Raw genomic sequence first — 21,919 nt, forward strand, 5'->3', positions numbered from 1 at the left:
TCAATTACTAGAATACAAATATTATATTCTTAAATTTAGGGCAGTATTTTCTCCTGATATAAAACCATTACACAAGGCTGAATAAACACCAGGAATCAGAAAAATCCAACAAATATTTATTTTAAATAAACTAAGAACAAACATCGTACTCAAAACCGCTGCAGGTGGCTGGGTGCCGTGGCTCACGCCTGTAATCCCAGCACTTTGGGAGGCCAAGGCAGGCAGATCACCTGAGCTCAGGAGTTCGAGACCAGCCTGGGCAACATGGGGAAACCCCGTCTCTACTAAAAATACAAAAAGTAGCCAGGTGTGGTTGTGCATGCCTGTAGTGGTGCATGTCTATAATCCCAGCTACTCAGGAGGCTGAGGCACAAGAATTGCTTGAACCTGGGAGGCAGAGGTTGCAGTGAGCAGACATTGCACCATTGCACTCCAGCCTGGAAGACAGAGTGAGACCTTGTCTCAAAAAAAGAACTGCTGCAAGTCCGAGAGTTAGGTAGACAATACAACCTCTGCCATCAAGAAATCTGTCATTCAATGGGTGAAGAAAAAGTGAAGTACCTAAAACACTAAACAAACACTAAACAGAGTAAGAGCAGACAGTACAAGAAATGTGAAAGGAGATGAATTCGTATTTGTTTGGAGATTAGAAAGTGTTTTGTGAAAAAAGCAGTGTTTGAGATGGGCCTTGAAGAATGAACAGCAGGAATGTAATGGGAATAGACAGAAACAGGAAAAGCAGTATTTTGGATAGAGAGGAAAGAATACGAATAATGACACAAAAGCAAAAAAGCAAAAGTATGTGTCAGCAACAAGAAATAGTGTAGGGTAATGGGCTTTGGGTACATATACTGATGAAATGAGCCACAAGAATATAGTAGTAGGCCAAACTGGTCAGACCCGGGGTCTTGGTGAAGCCCCCTTGCCACTGGACCCTCTATTATCATTCACCCAGATTCCCTGTCACTATCCACTACAAATGCAAAACAGCTGTGATACTACATTCTGATGGCCTATTAAAGATTACCAGATGTCAACCAGTTGAGAGGGAAAAAGAAAAGAGGCATTCCCAGACAGAAGACCCAGGAGGAAACCATAACGTGAGAGTCTGAGCCAGTGTATGTCATGGGGAGGAGATGCAAGTGCAAGGAGGTTGCGGGTTGGAGCAAGGGAGAATATGGCAGGACTGGAGACAAATCATAGAAGAACTAGTCTTCTATGGTGAGGGTTCTTCTTTTGGACTGTCATAGACTCCGCTAGCAGTCACTGAAGTCAGGACGAATGATCAACCTGGCTCCCTCAAGGAGGATCTTAAGGAGTACCTTTAGCAGATTCTTGTGGAGGAATGGCCCAGTATTACCCCCCTGGGCACAATGGCAGATACAATTTCTATGCCCCAGCAATCAAAGTGGTAGGAGCAGGTAGCATACTGATTCACCTCCCCCACCCTTTGACAAGTACAGGGGAGGGCTGAGCAGCCAGGAAACATGTGGGCGCTCTTCACTAAAGCTGGGATGGGAGTAGGACAGAAGGTAAGGACTGGCAGCTAGTGGGCTCAGCTCAAGGGCTCTTATCTACAAATGTGCCCACAGTGTCACAATATGACTCTGCATTAAGTCATTAGTGACAATGTCATAATGAACTATAAACTAAGATATTACATTTAAGAATTTCTCTATCTTAGTGTTTGAACTTGCACATGGGTACTTTCGAGTGTACTTTCCATCTTCTTCTGTCTCTGTCCAGCTCTCTGTCATTCTGAGTCTCTCTCACTGTCTTTCACCTCTGTCATTCCCTCTCTTCATTTCCTCCTGCTCCCTCTAAGTCTATTTAAATTATAAAACTAAATGAAAGCTTATTTATAAAACAACATTTATTCCTTCTTATAGATGAATAAGAAATTTTATAGTTTTCTAGCATGTTTTAACTTCATTTTTTCTTGTTGTTTTATTAGTTATGCACCTCTCCCCCTCTAGATTTAGAATTAAAAAAATCCAAATATCTCCCATTTCAAATATAGAGTATCTCTAGAGTCTAGATATAATGGTAGATGACTTCAAGCTAACTCTGCTGAAGATAGTTAAGAGGTCTCTCATTTAATGTTACTTTCTCCAAATTCCAATATTGCTTACTGTACAGGGCTTACTACTCTCCTATCTAGCTCTGACCTGCCCTTTACAGCCTCAAATCCAACCAAGTGCTTCCATATATCTTATTCTACAGTCTGACCGGGCATACCCCGCAAGTCACTGAGCACTCAGGCTCCTTTATTTTCTGTGTGGAGTGCCTCTCCTCATGCCAGCCCCTACTTTTTTACCTATTAAAATCTTACTTTTACAGCAAGACCCAGTTCAAGTTTATTGTCCTCCTAAAAGCCTGTGCCAGCTTCTTTAATAATCACATTCCTTTCCATTGTCCCCTACAGTTCCATAGCTAGTTGTCTGAAAGCTGATATTCCCCCGAATGAGTGAAAGCTCCAAGAAAAAGAATCATGTACTTATTGACTGCTGGATTTCCCCTGGCAAATAACCACATGCCTTATATATAGTATATACTCAATAAAAAATTTATTGAATGAATATTTACTCTTGGATGAAAGCAATACATACCGTATTGATGTATGATTAGGGTCATACATCAATGATAGAATTAATTTCTTTTCATATGAGTACAAGGTGATCAAGAAAACAAGGGATGTCTACTTTCTATTAGAGTGTGATAGCCAGCTTGGGTCTTGAAGTGAGAACTCACATCATAAATCCTAAAGCATTAGAACACATTCAATTATTTAATTATCTTCATTAAAAATTGCAGTATCAGTGGGGTGCGGTGGCTCACACCTGTAATCCCAGCACTCTGAGAGGCCAAGGCAGGTAGATCACCTTAGGTTAGGAGTTTGAAACCAGCCTGACCAACATGGTGAAACCCTGTTTCTACTAAAAATACAAAAATTAGCCAGGCATGGTGGTGGGCACTGTAATCCCAGTTACTTGGGGGGCCGAAGCGGAAGAATTGCTTGAACCCAGGAGGTGAAGGTTGCAGTGAACTGAGATGGCGCCCTCCAGCCTAGGTGACAGAGCCTGACTCCGCTTCAAAACAAAACAAAACAAAACAAAACAAAAAAGAAGAAGAAGAAAAGAAAAGTAACTGAAAATGAATAGTGCTACTTCAGTGAATGCATCAATGATAAAAAGTGAAACAGCCAGGTGTGGTGACTCATGCCTATAATCACAGCACTTTGGGAGGCCAAGTGGGAGGATCTCTTGAGCTTAGGAGTTTGAGACCAGGCTGGGCCACACAGTGAGACCCCATCTCTTAAAATAAAATAAAAATAAGAAAGTGAAATAGCCTTTTTGCTGATATGGACAAAGTTTCAGTGGTGTGGACAAAGTTTCAGTGGATTGGACAGAAGATCAAGCCAGCCACAAGATTCCCTTAAATGAGAGCCTAATCCAGAGCAAGGCCCTGACTCTTTTCAATTTTACGAGAAGATGCAGAAGAAAAGAAAAGTTTAAAGCTAGCAAAGGCGAGTTCATAAGGTTTAAGGAAAAAAATCTTTCTCCATAACATAAAAATATAAGGTGAAGCAGCATGTGCTGATGGAGAAGCTGTAGCAAGTTATCCAGAAGATCTGGCTAAGATCATTAATGAAGGTGGTTACACCAAGCAATAGATTTTCAATGTAGACAAAAAAACCTTCTATTGGAAGAAGCAGCCATCTAGGACTTTCATAGTTAAGAGGAGAGAAGTCAATGCCTCACTTCAAAGCTTGAAAGTACAAACTGACTCTTCTGTTAAAGGGCTGGTGCAGCTGGTGACTTTAAATTGAAGTAAATGTTCACTTCCCATTCTGAAAATCCTAGGGTTCTTCATAAGAATGATGCTAAATCTACTCTGTGCTCTGAAATAACAAAGCCTGAATGTCAGCATATCTGTTTATAGTATGGTTTACTGACTACTTTAAGCCCATTGTTGAGACATACTGCTCAGAAAAAGATTCCTTTCAAAATAGTACTGCTCACTGGCAATGGACCCAGTTGCCCAAGACCTGTGATGAGGACGTACAAGGCCAAAAATGTTTGTTTTCATGCCTGCTAACACAGTATCTATGCTGTAGCCATGTTTCAAGGTGTACTGCCACAGACAGTGGTTCTTCTGCTGTATCTGGGCAAAGTACAAAGAAAAACATTCTGGAAAGGAATCACCATTCTAGATGCCATGAACAACATTCACGATTCATGGGAGGAGGTCAAAATATCAACATGAACAGGAATTTAGAAGAAGGTGATTCCAACCCTCATGGATGACTTGAAGGGATTCCTGACTTCAGTGGAGGAAGTAACTCTAGATGCAGTGGAAATAACAAGAGAACTGGAATTAGAAGTGAAGCCCGAGATGTGACTGAATTGCTGCAATCTCATGATGAAACTTGAACAAACGAGGAGTTGCTTTTTGTGGATAAGCAAAGAAAATGGTTTCTTGAGATGGAATCAACTCCTGGTAAAGATGCTGTGAACACTGTTGAAATGACAACAAAGGATTTAGAATATTCCATAAACTTAGTTGATAAGGCAGGAACAGGGTTTGAGAGGACTGATTCCAATTCTGAAAGTTCTACTGAGGGTATAATGCCATCAAACAGCATTGCATGGTACAGACAAATCTTTCATGAAAGTAAGAGTCCATCAGTGTGGCAAATTTCATTGTTATTTTAAAAGATCGTTATAGCCACCCCAGCCTTTACCAACTCCCACCCTGATCAGTCAGCAGCCATCAACACTGAGGCAAGACCCTCCTACTGGCAAGAGATTAGAACTTGTTGATGAGGCTCATATGCTTGTTAGCACTTTTTTTTTTGAGACGGAGTCTCGCTCTGTCACCCAGGCTGGAGTGCTGTGGCCGGATCTCAGCTCACTGCAAGCTCCGCCTCCCAGATTCACGCCATTCTCCTGCCTCAGCCTCCTGGGTAGCTGGGACTACAGGCGCCTGCCACCTCGCCTGGCTAGTTTTTTGTAGTTTTTAGTAGAGACGGGGTTTCACCGTGTTAGCCAGGATGGTCTCGATCTCCTGACCTCGTGATCCGCCCGTCTCAGCCTCCCAAAGTGCTGGGATTACAGGCTTGAGCCACCGCGCCCGGCCTTGTTAGCACTTTTTAGCATTAAGGTATTTTTAAATTAAGATATATTACTTTTTAAAAGAATAGCGTTGTGCACTTGAAAGACTACAGTATAGTGAAGTATAACCTTTATACACCCTGGGAAACCAAAAAATTCATGTCACTTGCTTTATTTTATATTCACTTTATGGTGCGGGTCTGGAACTGAACCTGTGGTATCTCTGAGGTATGCCTGTGCTTACTATTTTTCTGTGGAATAGAAGCAATATTAGCCTCCCAGTTAGGAAAAATGGTTATTTGCTATCTGTTTCCATGACTCCTGTTTCTAAGTTATAGCAGACAGAAGTTCTAAACGTTTATGACCATCATACCAAATATAAAGAAATATCCTAGTTTAGTATCAGAAAGCTGCAATGACGGTGCAGATTCCAGACCCAGACTGCCCTATTCGCTTCGCTTAATGGCTGTGTGACTTTGCCAGGCTACTTAACCACTGTGTCTCAGGTTCCGCTCCTGCCAAGGGGGAAAACAATGCACCTAATTCCATGGTTTGTTTTGAGCACTAAATAGGTTATCAAATCTGAGCACTTTAAAAACTGCCTGACACACAGTAAGAACTATTTAGTCTTAGTATTAAAAATTCTCCAAGATTATTTAGCCAACAGAAGATCTAACTTAATTACTAAGTAATTAACTTAGCTAATAACTAAGGATTATGAATGTGGGCCAAAAAAACCCCACCAACATGTATGTAATTTTCTATTTGATGGCAGTCACACTATTAGCATCAAACTCTTGTGTGTACTTGCTCTGTTTCTACAAAGTCCATTCCACAGTTAATGCTCTTGGAGGGCTAGCATTTATGAAACATGGGTCTCATAAAGCGCCACGTACAACAGAATGCTTATTAATTTAACTAGCTGGTAATTTCCCCTCCAAATTTCCATCCTTTAGGCCATTTAAAAATCTTTTTCTTCTCTCCATTTATAAAGCATATAAAAGTTGAGAGTAACTGACAAGAGCACAGACTTGAGGGAAAGAGCCCTCCATGCCTGGCTGACAGACACGCCATAGCTTCTGGCACTGGAGCAGAGTTCCATAAAGATGAGCCCAGCTTTCCTCATTGTGTATTCTTTAGTATGGCCCCTCATGCAACCCAGTTTAACTTCTCTGGGATAAATACGCAGGTTTATTGCATGTGTCTACAGGCCTGTTCTCCTGAGCTCCCAAATGCATTTTATTCATGCTGACAACTATGACTGAAATACAAATTAAGTCTGGATAATGGTGTAAAGATGGTAGTTGGATTTTATTTATGCTGACTGGTCAGGGGATCAGTTGGGGTTGGGGAAGACACAGAGTTAAGAGAGAAAGGCTTTGGCCTGACTTACGTGTTATTCTTACTGGCTGCCAGATGCTGAGAAAATTCAAACTGGTCCAAATAGAGCTGCTGATGGAGTGGTACGCACGGGCTGCACAGATTTTCTGGCACCAGAAAAATTTTTTTACTTCCTACAGATAGGCTGGGCACAGTGGCTCACCCCTGTAATCCCAGCACTTTGGGAGGCTGAGGCAGGAGGATCATGAGGTCAGGAGTTCTAGACCAGCCTGGCCAACATGGTGAAACCCCATCTCTACTAAAAATACAAAAATTAGCCGGGCATGGTGGTGCATGCCTGTAATCCCACCTACTCAGGAGGCTGAGGCAGGAGAATTGCTTGAACCCAGGAGGTGGAGGTTGCAGTAAGCTGAGATCGTGCCACTGCATTCCAGCCTGGGCAACAGAGTGAGACTCCATCTCAAAAAAAAAAAAAGAGAAAAGAAAAGAAAAGAAAAAACGGCACCTTTCTGCTTAAGTAGGAATGAAAACTAACTACTGAATGTTTACTATGACAGGTGTTTACTGAATTTACATGGCTCATAATATCTTCTACAGCTATGTGACCTAGGTGTTGTTAGCACTAAACTCTGTATGAGGCAACTGAGTCTCAGAGATAAGATAATTTGCCCAGGTTCAAAAAGCTCCTAAATGCACCAGGATTCATACCTAGCTCCTGTCTGATTCAATCTTGCTCTTTTTAAAAAACAAATTATTAGACAAAGACTATTTGGAAAATATCAGAGTAGTTGAGAACTTAAAAGTACATTTATGCTTTTCATTTTTTCATTCGGTATTTAAGTTTTGCTTCCCTTTACAGAACACGCTGCTTTTCAAATTAGCAGGAACATTCTTAGAAGAATAAGACGTGACAGGGTGTTTATTGCTGCTTCTTGGGTGGTTGTGGTATGCAGCCTTATGATTAAAACTACGGTTAAGGTATGGCGCAGTCCCAGCGTGACACATCTGAACGTGTTTTATGGTTTGAAGGGGGAATTACCAAGGTTTTGCAAACTTTAAAAACTTGTGCAAGACCTTCATTGTGGTTTATATATATAATTGTTTTGAAATGTAGAAGTACTACCTAAACATGCAGTGTTCTCAAAACTGAATCATTCATAATCCTTAGAAACCTAAAACAAGAAGCTTAATGATTTCTTTACTGTAATGATACCAGCAACTAGAAACACAGCAACTTCAAGGCACTGGTTAATAACTTTAACCAATTATTTCTCCTAAGAGTTCTAGGAATATTATTTTATCCCTTTGCAGAAACCAAAATATGAAGATACAAAATTGAGGTTTAAACTGAGTTTTTGATAACTAGTGAACCCCAAAGGGAAAAGAAAGATGAGTGATGAAGGGGACTGAAATGGGCACTGGTCTACTGGATGTTAAATGTCATGGAGAAATTAGGAAATAAAGACTGATTTGCAGAGAGGGCTGGTGTTAGAAACAGTGTTGTGGATGCTATATGTATATTTTTATGTTTTTAGAAGACAGAACTATACTTTTAAAACTGTTTTATACAGAATTTAGCTCAACAATATATGTATGAAAATGGAAAATGCTAAGATAATATGCTAATAGGTAGCTAGCATTTTGTGACAGGTAAGAGCAGTTAGTTTCAGACTCATGTATTATAAAGACAAAGACATATTATTTTAACAAAATATGTCTTTTTTGAACATTATATAAAAGGCAGATTTAAAAAATTTGAACTCTAAGAGGATGCACTCAAAAACAGATTACAGGTCAGGCGCAGTGGCTCACGCCTGTAATCCCAGCCCTTTGGGAGGCCAAGGCAGGAGGGTTGCTTGAGGTCAGGAGTTCGAGGCCAGCCTGGCAAACATGGTGAAACCCTGTTTTTACTAAAAATACTAAAAAATTAGCAGGGCATGGTGGCAGGCACCTGTAATCCCAGCTACTCGGGAGGCTGAGGCAGGAGAATCGCTTGAACCCAGGAAGCAGAGGTTGCAGTGAGTTCAGGATCACACCACTGCACTCTAGCCTGGGCGACAGAGTGAGACTCTAATCTCAAAAAAACAAAAAAACACCAGATTACAAAAGATAATAATCTCCCCAGGCCTGAAGGAAAGCAGTATGCAGATACGTGAAAAGCATATATTGGCCCTGGGCACCAAGATATTGTTCATACATGCCAAATAAAGATTTATTTTTGGTACCACAAAGTCAAATGTGTTCTTAAAAACATTATTTTCGGCCGGGCGCGGTGGCTCAAGCCTGTAATCCCAGCACTTTGGGAGGCCGAGACGAGCGGATCACGAGGTCAGGAGATTGAGACCATCCTGGCTAACACGGTGAAACCCCATCTCTACTAAAAATACAAAAACTAGCCGGGCGAGGTGGCGGGCGCCTGTAGTCCCAGCTACTCGGGAGGCTGAGGCAGGAGAATGGCGTGAACCCGGGAGGCGGAGCTTGCAGTGAGCTGAGATCTGGCCACTGCACTCCAGTCCGGGCGACAGAGCGAGACTCCGCCTCAAAAAAAAAAAAAAAATAAAAAATAAAAAAAATAAAAAATAAAAACATTATTTTCTTAATATTTTTCTGTAGGCAAAAATATCAAAGAAAAGAATCATAAAATGATCTCAGAAAAAAAGAAAACCATAGGAAGAGAACTGCCACGTTCTGTGTTTCGAATTCACAGATGGATTTCTTACTGGAGGTTAGAGCCTTTCAAATCTCTTGTCATTCAGGATATGAAATTCTAATCTAGTGGTGTGGCCAGTTGAGGCTCAGACTAATCAAATATGCTGACTAGCTGAAACAGGAGGTGCTTCACTTCCTTACTTCTGGTTTACATCTCAAACTGGCTCCTACTTGCAACTTTTGACGGTCACTTGCTGTGTATGCCTTGAAAATGCCACGGTGTGGGGTGAAGAATTGTGGGCACCTAATTGAGTTTACTAGATGAAAAGTTCCATCACCCTGACTCACCTCAGTCTCCTCTGTCTTTAGGGAATGGGTGAATTTTATACAAAGCCTATTTATAAACCACTGCAAATGATACTTGCATTCATCTTACACTGTGACATCATTTCCTCATCAATAATTTAAGCATAAGAAATGGATTAAAGGGACTCTGAAGGGACTTCTCACACAGGGAAAAACAAAAACCAATTCAACTCTTCAAAATACTAATTCAGTCCTCTTACCTTGTTCTTTGATCTGACGAATTTGCTTCACAGTTTCTTTTAAGATTGCACATTTGTCAGGTTTGAAGTTAAAGTTGTCTATATCATTAAAATTTGCAAAAATCAGCTCTGCAAGTTCTTCTATATATTTATTTTCCTGTTCACGATTACGTTTTTCAGTGTTCCTTTTGGGGCTTAAAAGAAGAAACACATTTTTTTATGATGTATTTGAAAAAGAGCTATTGTGAAAAAAATGAATGTGTTAAAAAAGTTTAATACAAAGATAGCAAACAAAAGTTACCTATATCAACGCAGAAATACCTTGGGGGGGAAAACACAATTTTCCAAAAGTGTTTTTCATGTTTAAAAAAAAAAAATCAACCTAAGCCCAGTTTGTAATGAAACTATCTGTTCAATGTGTTTGGCATCTCCCACTGGACTGTCCGCTTCACAGTGACCAGGACTGTGCTCACCACTGTGCTTAGTGCAGTACTTGAAACAAGTGGGCATCAAATTAATTGACAAATAAAAAAAGGTAAAGGAGGTTATATTTTAAATTTTATTTAAGATTAGTAAAAGGAGCGAAGTTAATCCAGTTATAATAGGAATAAATTTCAATAATTTTTGGTAAAATATAAAAAATAAAACCAGGTATTTATAATTTTACAGACTTCTTCAGAATGTTAGTAAGCAACCCAAACAGCCTTTTTAGGTAATGCAAAAAGTCACAACACAGCTAGAAACAAAAGCGAAACTGAGCCAGGAAATATGTTAACTGTCCAAGCTGAATGACATGCAAAATATAAACAAACAGTCCAATTTCAACTAAAGTTTAAAAAGTTAATGGAATGGAAAAATATCAAAAGAGGTAAAATCTTCTCGTTAGAATGTGACAAAATAGTAAACTCAAAAGTTCCTTTTCAAAATAACAGCATACAATTATTTTCTCAAGCGCAAAGGGGGGCCCATTAAATGACATTCAAACAGTACAATAAGGAAGAAAAGCAAGTTGCTTAATGTAGCAGCTTTCTGTATTTTTATATATAATTATTTGTATATAATATTAATTTAAAAATTTCTGGATTCACAATAGACTTTCATATATTCGTCTCTAAATATGTTTGATTTTCATGAAGTAATACATAATATAATACAATGTCTCTATTTTATAGTGTTTACACAATTTGTTCAAGATCACCCCACGAATTACTGGCAGAGTAATTCAGAATTTGTGTTTTTTACTAAGTCTCATTTTTACCCGTAGCTTCTGTTCTTACAGCAAAAGGGAAAGAGTGGCTGGAATGCTTAGAATAGCCCAGTTCCCATTCTGGCCCCCTCCACTCATGCCCTCCCGCCCTCACACAAGGTAAGAAATAAATGACAAATAGGTGAGAAAGGGGAGTTGTGTTCAAAAGACCCCTCAGCGCCCCAGAGGGAGGGCTCAGAGACCCGCCACTACAGCCCACAGCTGGAACAGTTCCCATTTTCTCCCACTGCCTCCCCAGGTAGAGTCCTGACTATTAAAGGCAATCTGACAGACAGAAGTTTGTGGTTTACCAGGAAGTACTAGGGAACCTAGAGGAGCTGGGGGCTGGGATGTGGAGAGTGGAGATTTAATGGGCTTGATGTTTTGCTTGGCAACTAGAAGGGGAAAAGGGAATATAAAATATTGGTGTTTTGCCCTTTCTCCTGCTCTGCCTCTCTTGATGACTTTTCCCAGCCCTCTTCCCTACTATTTCATGTCTGATGTTTTCATTGTCCATTAGGTAGAAGGTGTTGTTTTTATTTAATTCTTAAAATTATTTACATGATTTAAAACATCGAAAAAGTGAAAAGTCTCTCTTCCACTTTTGATGAGAATTATTTGCCTAGTTCTCATCCACCGAAACAGGTAGCAACAATTACTGTTTCTTGATTATCCTAAAACAATAGATTCTTTTTTTCTTCCTTGTTTATACTAATGGTAGTATTCCATAAACATTTTCTAAACCTTGCTTTTCGTCTGTAACAATATTCTTAAGAGATTTTTTTTTTCATATTAACCCATAAAGAGCGTCCTCATCTTTATCCCAGCTGCATTGTTTTCCAGGTTCTAGATGTACCACACTGTTTAACAGACATTTAGGTTTTTCCGAATCTTTTGCAATTTGAGTAACCTCATATACACATCATTTTGTATGTATGAAAGTATGTAATAGGAAGGTTCCTAAAAGTGGAATGGCTAGTTCAAACAGGATATGCATTTATAATTTTGATACTGCCAAACTACCCTACATGGGCGTTATAGCAATTCACACTTCCTCCCATAATATATGAGATGAAATCTGCTTTAAAATTGTTTGTTTTATTCACTAAAGAGTCACATTCTTTGTTCTCAACTCAAAAGTACATGGGTTTAACATTTTATGTCATTAAAAATAAAACAACAAAAACTAAAACCCATTATAAAATTAACAGCACATCTTTTTACTATAGGATCTTCTTGTTAAAATGCTGTGTAATCTAACAGAAAAGGTGTGAAAAACTCAGAATTATTAAATAAATTGACTCTAAGAGTCAAAAGATATCAGAAGTTTACAGCTTTCCTCTTTTTGTAAAGAATACAATCTGTAACTGATTTGCATATTCAAAATGTAAGTAAGTATATATTCAAAGATTTAACTGTTAAAGAGAAAAACCAACACAATATTTGAATCAGGAGTAAAATAAATGCTAAAATAACAAAGAAGCACTCCTGTGGCTTTAATAGACAATACTGATGATTCCTTTTCTCAGCAAGAATCTAACCTGGGTCCAAGTTGGTCAGGACATTCCTTGCGCTTTCTTGTCTCTGCCCTGGAGGGGTCAGAGGTATTTTCTCCCATCCCACTCATCTTGAACACATATCAGCAACTAAAACAGAAAACAGAGAAGAGGAAGAGAAAAATGAAGAGAGCTGATGATGAAGTGTCTGATTATTTTACCAACAATAAAAGAACTTCAACTCCAATCGGAAATTTGACACCAGTAATTAACACGTTGTTTTACGTGCATGTATGATTTCTAATATACAAGCTGTCTCTTTTAAAAAATCTTTTAAGATTAAGCAAATGTAAAGGTTAACATTTAAGAAACAAACAAGCCTACCTCATTGGGCCCAAACTCTTTAAACAGGAGTTGTATTTCAACAGCACTATGAACTACAATCTACCAGCTCTGGGTTTGGGCTGCCAGCCTCCAGTTTCAAGAGTGATCTTGTACCATGTGGAAACTACAGGTGTTGTAAGGGGCTCCTCCCAGTCTCTGTTTTGGATTAGCCAATGTGAAGTCTGTGCTGCAATAGCTCACCCATGACAGACAGCCCAGGGAAGAGCCAATGCCAGGACACGAAGGTTTTCAAATTTAACTAGGTAGATCTGACACCCCTGTAGCCCCGAGTTCCTGCACAAGGCCTCTTAATCAATGCCCCCTAGTGGGGGATCTTCCTGGCCCCTCGAGAAGCTCCTGTGCCCGGCTCTCCTGCAGTAGCTGCCTGGTTGCTCCTCCCTCGGTGCCCTCTCTCCATGGCAGCTCGCCTCCCTGCACACAGCATGGTTGCTTCCTCTCTCACATCCTGCCGCCTCCAAACTTTCCTTCCCTCAGTTGGTTCTGGCTGATATTGCCAAAGGTCTTAAGATATGCTCCGAAAGTCAGGTGAACTTTACTGACCCCAAGTGGGAAGGGCCATGATCAGCTCCTGCTTGCTGAATTCCTCTTGGTAAGAAAATAAAAAAACATATAAGAAAATCAGTGTGCTCGTCATCACTAACACAATCAAAATACTATTTAGGTAAGCAAGAACAAGCCAGTGACAGAGGTTTAAGTACTAAAAGAGCTGAACAAAGAGACTTACAAAGACTGTGAGGAAACCATAAAAGACTGCTACTCAAGGTGTTCAATAACTGCTTACCAAAACAAAAAACAATGCAGCAGGACAAGTTGAAATCTGCATTTAAAGTCTTTCCTAGAGCTCGTATTCTATGCTACTTCCCCTTCCTTCTGGCCCCCAGACTTCTAAATCGCCTTTGCCCTCCTTTACTTTTTGTAGTGGCTTCTTTTCTTTTCTGGATAGAAAAAAAAAAAAAAAAAATCAAAGGGAATGCCAAGTGCACTAGAAGACAGAGAACTTAAGGAAGATGACAGAGGACAATCAAGAGTAAGGACAGAGAGCAAGGAGGGCTAAGGAACATAATGCATACCAGTCAAACCGCTAGGCCGCTTCTTCCCTGTAATCTGGGGTGCCCAGTCTCAGCTGTACTATGCTAATTTCTTCTGGCCACTTCTGATACAATAGCGCAGTGGAGTTAGTTTTTTTTTTTAAAGAGTCATACGTAAGCAGAATGAAGAAATATTGTATCCGTTTAGGGAGGCTGCACCAATGGTACACATTTGATTTAAGAGGTAACACAGAAGAGAATAATTCTCAAAGCTGACACCCAGGCTTCTTGCTGGTTGGAGCAATGCAACCAAGTCCCTATATCCCACACCGTGGTCACAATTTTGGCCTGATAATAAGTATAATCTGTATTTATTTACTATGAAAGAGGCAGACTATGAGAGGCAGGATAGCAGAGAAGTTAAGGGCCAGTATTCATGTCCAAGCTTCACCACTTTTAGCTATGTGAGGCTCACTTGAGACCAGGAGTTGGAGACCAGCCTGAGCAACACAGCAAGATCCCATCTCTATAACAACAACAAAACCCTAAATTCCAGAATCCTTCTCAAATGATACCTTATAGACATTCACTTTCAGTACTTCTCTCTGAACCACAATTCTCATGGTTTCAATCATGAGATGTAAGAAAAAACATTACACATCCAGTCTAAGCTTTCAACAAATGACCTAGGAGATTTTCACTCTGAAAGCAGCTTTCTAGAAGTCATACAAACTTAAGAAAGTTTCTATCATTAAAATATAGCCTTCAATATACAGTATAGCAAAATACCCTATACAGTAGGTATAGGTGGCAAGTTTTGCTGTTAAAATGGCTATTCTCCCCCCCCGCCCCCGCCAGAAGTATTGCTAAAAAGTATAGTATTATCAGAAAGATCAGAAAGCTTTCAAAAGACAATGAAAGGAAATGACTGTTTTACCTAGTCACATACACCCAGTTTGAGGATGATTTAACATTATTTGCATCATTTACCTGTGAATATTCCGAAATACATACGCGAACAACTGCAACACATGAGGGACAGCACTGGGACATAGGGACCAGAGGGAGGGAGATAAGGAGCCATTTTCTAGTCTAAGTATAGTAAAATCATTTGAGCAGACTGTTTATAATTTGCTTGTACCTACTCAAGGTTGGCTTAAAAACCACGCTATTTGTAGACTGAAAATATAATTTACTCTTAAAGTAAGTTATTTAAATGCCAAGTTTTCCCTTTTATTATGTAGTGGTATCTTAAACACATTTCCTCAAAATCTGCAACTTTCGGCTTGATGAACATAATTGCTTCCTTATATTTTTGTGTCTAATGCACATGTCCTCTTCTCAGAGCAATATTCCTGGGCTATGTGCCCCAGTACACACCTCCTACCCACCTTTCCACCACCAAGGGAAAAGTGAGGTGGAGTCGGGAATGCCTCGCCAAGCCAAGGAAGGATGGCTGCCTCCTGGTAACCTCCAGGAAGTGCCAACACGCAGGGGTGCCCTGTCTAAATCATTGCAAATCACCCATAAAAACAAAAAGGAGACAGACCTGAGACCAAAACGAGGGAGAGAATGTAACACTGACACAGGAAAGGGAGGAGGAGGATGGGGGGTGACAGGCAGCTGCAGTCCTAGAGCGGACACATAAATTTATGCCCTGTGTTTTAGTGGGAGAGTCAAATAAATAACAGAAAACCTCATGAATGAGGTGCTCTAACCTAGAGGACTGTCTGATATTTCTGATGCCCTGTGTGAGGAGGCTGGGCTGGCAGCAAGTGTCAGTATTTCACACTGGAACAAGAGGTGGGGCCAGGTGAGTTCATTTCTCCCCCACTCAAAATACTGGGCAACGCAGAAGTGACGCAAATAAAAACCAGAGAGAGATACATAAGTTATAAAAATGACTTTCTTCTAGGTTATATAAACTACTTTTTCTATATAAATGTACATTCTAGTGTATATTCACTCATAGAGAAATATCTAAAATAAACGATATGGACAGAGGAATTTTGATGCACTTTTGTAGATTGAAGTTAAAAAATTCATTTCCAGAGTAAAGGCAGGAGATGGAAAATACTAAAAGGTAGCACTGAAGGTTCTAAAATTTCATTTGGTAACCAGCCCTAAATTAATAGTTTCTTATAACTGCTGCACACTCACATGAAATTAAAATTCTTAAGCATCTCACTCTCAATGCTGAAACTGTTTAACGTAAATCACAAAAACTGAAAATGACACAAGTAAACTCTCAGGCTGTATTTGACGGTAATTACAGTCATTGAGAGCAAACCAGTTTCTAACAGATGTTGGGGGTTGTGAAAGGACAAGGCTGAAAAAAAAGTTTCAAATCATCCATTCTTGTTATCTGTAACAACACAATAGCCCTGCTTTCACAGTGACCATACATCCTCCTCCCTTACATCCCTTGGTATCAACTTGGATGAGCTAGACAGGAGGGAAGAGTTACAGCCTTATGATTAGTAAGTTTTATCTCTAAAAAGTAACAATATTCTGGGAGGGGTGAACAAAACCAGTTGAATCCTTAGGATAATGACAGAAAGCAAAATAAAATGTTAAACCTCAACACAACTCAAAAATGTACTCTTTCATGGGATTCACCAATATAACTTACAAGTTAACAAAGCTTTGCTCTCAACACAATCTCATACCATTAAAGCTTGTTAATCATCCATAATTTATGTAAACGATAATATGCATTTTATCTTTTATCAGGACAGGCTATCTTCCAAACAAGGCTTGTAAAACTGCCAGATGCATTATATACAGAACAAATTCAGTTAAAGAATAAGAATACTACTGCTGCTGAACACCAAACATAATACAGTGATCGAACATCTATCCCAATTGCTAGCTCCAATAACTGTTCTTAAAGTTAGGCCCTCTCTGAAATTCCCCAAGTTAGAAATGACATAGAAAGAGCTACTGGAAAGCTTCTCTTATGAATGTCTACCTGAAGAGGACCTGCCTGATAAATCATCTAGCTCTTGTTATGAGAACAGAAAGACTCAGAGACTTCCGAGGTTCCTTCTGAACTCTCTTTACAATAGACATATGAAATTGTGTAACATGTAATCTAATCCTTTACAAACTTTTAAAACCAAGAAATGCTCAACCAATATTAAAAGTATATATAAAACCTCACTTAAATACCCTTCCATTTCTATTAAACTAAACTACAAAAGGACAATCTTTTAGAGCCCACTGTTTCTCAGAATTCCACCTCAATAGCTAAAGCTGTATCCACTATTGCTTTCCCACAAATGAAAACAATTGCTCATTCTAAATTGGCAACAGTTTTTTCTTCAAAGTATACTGTGTTCCAAGAGCGATCCCCTTATAAGCATAAAAGCATAAAAGCAAGATTTCTGGGCCAGGCTCTGATAAGTCTAAAAAACATAGTATCTAATGCTTCAATAAACAAAATGTGCTCTTTGGCTGTAGATGCCTGAGAAAGGTAGAACAGAAAGTAAGCCAAACTTGGGAAGTCAGTAAGATGATACAGAAGACATCCAATTGCTAGAGGAGGGGAAAGATCTCTTTTCAAATAGGGTTAATTGGTCGAAATTACCCAAAGCAGACATTATTTTGGCAAGATCCCAACTTCTGGCAACAGTTGAATAAATATTCTATGCAGGAAATATACAGACTACTCAGGGATATACTGTTGATTCATACAAAGAATCATCACACAGACAAATAAAATAGAAGTAGAACTATGTGGATTTACTAAATGCTAGGATGACAGCACATAGAAAATCAAACTTTGCTCCCCATTGGCAAACTAGTAATGCATTTAACAGTGATAGAGGACAATATTTTTAAAATTTTTACTTAGTAAAATTATGTATTATTTCCACCCAAGTGTCATTACTCTTTTTTACTAGATCATAAGGTCTCTTTTAATTTCATCTTTACATAACACTGTAGTACTTCCTGGTTTTCATACAGTAAAATTTTAATCTGCCTCACATACTATAATTTGTATCTATAGATTAATGTACAGACTCATAAAACTTTACATTAATTCATATATTAACAACAGTTAAGTTACCAAGATTTAGAGGACTTACTTCAAATAAATCCAGAAAAATCTAAAATTTGTTTTCAAATAAGTTCAGCTTTACTAGTTTAGATCAGTTTACTGTACATTTGCCTTTTTAAAATAACAGTAAGATAGACACAAACCACTATTATTAGGATATGATTTTTCAATACTAAAACACTAGCCATTTATCGTTAGGTAGAGGATTAAAGAGAGCAACATATCCTACAACTACAACTAGTCTCTAGGTAAAATGGTTTTAGCACCTACCTTCCCTTATGCTGTGTCTTAGTCCAGGAACAGTAATAACAGTGTATAAACAAATGTTTAAGCTAAAAATTTCTTCCTCTCAGTATCGTCTGCTCTTAGATTACTTTTGTATAATGGCCTTAAAGTGGTATATTAGATAGTAACTAGAAGACATATTCCATTTTCTGACTGAAAGCCAATAATACTCATGAATTTTTTAGCTGAAAGACACTTCAAGATGCCATTGGGAAGACTGTAATAAACACATTAGGCTGCAAACGGGCAGCAGCAGCTCTTTAACACATGCTGCAATAATCAAATAAATGGCTACATTCATGTTCACTGGTTACACAAATATTTTGCTGTAACCATCATCTGCATCTCTCCTAAAGAAGGGGAAAACCTCCTTAAAAGTCTTATCTTAGCAAAATTCAGGGCAGAATACATAAGTAGCAGGGAGCTGTTCTAAACTATCACTACCAACATGGGGGAAAATGTCTAGTCTGACATCAGTGGCATATGATGGTTTCTACTTTCTGAATTCTCATAGGCCAAGTTCCTTAACATAGCCTGTCACTGGACTGCTTATATATCGACATCAGCTGGTGCGAATATGGCCAGGAATAGCAAGACTAGGTTTTAATAAGTCCTCAGATGAGAAAACATCGCGGGAAGAAGCTGCATTCCTTGCATAATGTAAGCATTTTCTCTCCCCTTCAAGAAGAGTGTACTCAGTGTCTTTTTATTATTCTGAAAACCAGTTTTCACCAAAGGCTTAGCATTCTGGAAAGAAGTCATCAAACCAAGGACTACAATGTAGTGCTTGTGCTTGAGTTTCATAACTTGTCCAGACTAAAATTCAATTATCTTTCTTTATTCTGAAACCCATTTTAAATTTTGTTATGAGATTTAAAAAATGACTTTCCAATTCATGAGAAAGTTAACTGGCAAGGGCAAGGCAGTCTGTACCTATACAAATAGTGTTTTTTTAATCATTTGAGTTGTCAACAGTTCTTAAATAAATGAGACTTCTCTCTCATAGCATAATACGTTGTTTAGGTTTTTTGCTAACATTTATCGAAGACTTATTATGAGTTAGGTTACTTTGCACATATTTCCTTGCTTAAAAACCACAATTTGATATGTATATATACATCTTATAGATTATATAACCTCTCTGACCTGTTTCCAGTAATTTGCCTAAGTCACACAGATCATGGGTGTAATGATAACAACCATGATCTATGGAGTGTTTCTACATTGGTTGGCATTTTCTACGTACTTTACCTGTATGCACTCCTTCAGTTCCTGTAACAGCCTGATTATCACCATTGTATAGATGAGGAAATTGAGGTACAAGAGAAATAAAGTAACTTGAAAAAGGCCACACAGGAAATCTTGGAGTTCATGAATCCAAACAGTTCCTCAATTCTTAACCACTGTAATGTGGGCATTAAAGGTTCCTATACTTTGATACTTTCACTGAAGAGAGAAATTTATAAACTAGTGTATACTATAGGAAGCAGTATATTTTAACTTAGTAAACAGTGACTATGTAATTTGAAAGCACTTTTCTTTTTCTTAAAAACAGTATCACTGTGAAATGTAAAACACTTCTTTCTGTTAAACCGTGTGTATGTTAGAATCATGTATCCCTTTATTCAATAAATAACTAACGCTCCAGGCACTGCTGCAGACACTGGAGAGGAAGTCATGACAAAACAGCTAACGATCCCTGTCCTCCTGCAGCTCACATTCCAGCGCAGAAAAGATATCACGCTCAGCTCATGCACAATTATTCCCCGAAGATAAGCAAATATTTTTCTTATTATTGAATTTATTATGAAGTTAGTAAGACACCAACTAGAAATTTTATCTGGCATACCAAGAATGCTCAGTTTCACTCAAAACAGTAAAAACCTTCTTTCTTCTGTTTCAGAAATGGTAACTGGTTAATTTAAAAAGTCAGTTATGAAGGGTAATTGTAAAAATGATACATGCCACTTTAATAATTTCCTTTTAACTTTAAACACAAATGTAACTTTGACTCTCAGTCTCCATTGGTGTTTCACAGTGCTTTTCTTGCAAAAATCATACCTATAATTTATCATATAAATAGTGGACAATAAAACCAGTCTCTACTCTCCAATTTCTGTTTATTTAAAACAGACCTAGAACTTATAGACACTTAGATTTCTTTAAAGTGCTTATAAGGTACAGATTTGTATGATTTTTTCCCAGCGTATTAGACATGTGTTATGTGTCCTATACACCCATTTGGCAGCAATGTTTGTTCATTTCACTTTGAGTCTCAGTTTTCACAGAAACAAATGTATCTTTTCAAACTCACACTCGATATGTTACATATATTTAATTAAATTATGTCATTATAATAACAAGTACAACTGGCAAAAACTGTCTGGAAACAAGAATCTGGCTCTCGGTAGACACACAATATCATGGCTAGGTGCAGAGTACCCCACCCCCGCCCCGCTTCTCCCTGTCCTCCCGCTCCTCTGTTTCCCTACCCCTATCCTCTCCTGTCCAGAGTGAGGCTTACTGAAGTTGCCCATCATCCTGAGACTCTCAGACAGTGGCAGCATCAGGCCACGATTTATTAAGGGGGAATGCAGATCTTGGGGGTATTCTAGTCTATCAGTCCAAAGGAGGTTTTTTTTTTTTTTTAAATCAGAATTTACACAAACCCAAACTGAGGGCAGAGGTCATTCAATCATTCAACAAATATTAGTGAATACCTATTATGCGCCAAGCAAAGTTCTAGTTATTGGAGAATATAGCAATAAACAAAACAGACCAAGTCAGTGACTCTTATATTCTAATAGGAAAGTAGGGAGACAGTGGGGAATAGTAAAACAAAAATATTTACCACATCAGATAGCGATTAGAGATATAAAGAAAAACAAGGTAGGGCCGGGTGCAGTGGCTTACGCCTGCAATCCCAGCATTTTGGGAGGCCGGAGCAGGAGGATCATGAAGTCAGGAGTTTGAGACCAACATGACCAACATGGTGAAACCTGCCTCTACTAAAAAATACAAAAATGAGCCGGGCGTGTTGGCGCGTGCCTGTAATCCCAGCTACTCAGGAGGCTGAGGCAGGAGAATCACTTGAACCCACAAGGCAGAGGTTACAGTGAGCCGGGATCGTGTCATTGTACTCCAGCCTGGGCGACAGAGCAAGACTCCATCTCAAAAAAAAAAACAAAAAACAAAAACAAAAAAAAGGAAAAAAAGAAAAACAAGGCAGGAAGATTAGGATAGAGCATAATGTAAATGGGGTGAGGGACACTATTTTACATAGGTAGCCAGCAAAGTCTTCTCAGATGGGTGTTATCTGAGAGCTTTCTAACAGATCTCTAATATTCATAATATAATTTCTTTAATATGCAACCATTAATCATATGAAAAGCTGTACAACATTGTGGCTTAGATCACATTCTCTGGTGTCGACTCTGGCTGGAAATCCCTAGAACACCACATATATTAGTTATTTGACCCGGGGCAAGTTATTTAATTAACCTCTTTGGAGCTCTGTTTCTTCATTTGTAAAACTGGAGCAATAATACATACCTTTATAGGCTTGCTGAAAGCATGAAATGTAAAGGGCACAGAAGAGCAGCTGGCATCTAGTAAAGGCTTATTTAATAAACATAAACTGTTATTTGAATGTAATAGACTATAAATGTTAACAAAATAATCTAAACTGATGGTGAATTTGGAAAGAAAAATTAAACAGAAAATTAAAGAACTAAAAATTAAAACAGA

General features: G+C 38.7%; 1 protein-coding gene across 1 annotated transcript in view; it reads right to left on the minus strand.

Annotated features, from left to right (window-relative positions):
* The window catches only part of NCOA2 (nuclear receptor coactivator 2), a 295,634-nt gene that overhangs the window by 92,490 nt on the left and 181,225 nt on the right, over positions 1 to 21,919 (minus strand). Inside the window, exons 3-4 of the mRNA XM_011940928.1 lie at positions 12,437 to 12,541; positions 9,671 to 9,843 (exon numbers count right to left, since the gene is read on the minus strand). Of these exons, the coding sequence (XP_011796318.1) occupies positions 9,671 to 9,843; positions 12,437 to 12,522 (259 nt within the window). The 5' untranslated portion in view covers positions 12,523 to 12,541. The remainder of the gene's footprint in view (positions 1 to 9,670; positions 9,844 to 12,436; positions 12,542 to 21,919) is intronic.

The sequence above is a fragment of the Colobus angolensis genome, unplaced genomic scaffold (assembly GCF_000951035.1).
Source record: "Colobus angolensis palliatus isolate OR3802 unplaced genomic scaffold, Cang.pa_1.0 Scaffold194, whole genome shotgun sequence".
NCBI classification, from domain to species: domain Eukaryota; kingdom Metazoa; phylum Chordata; class Mammalia; order Primates; family Cercopithecidae; genus Colobus; species Colobus angolensis.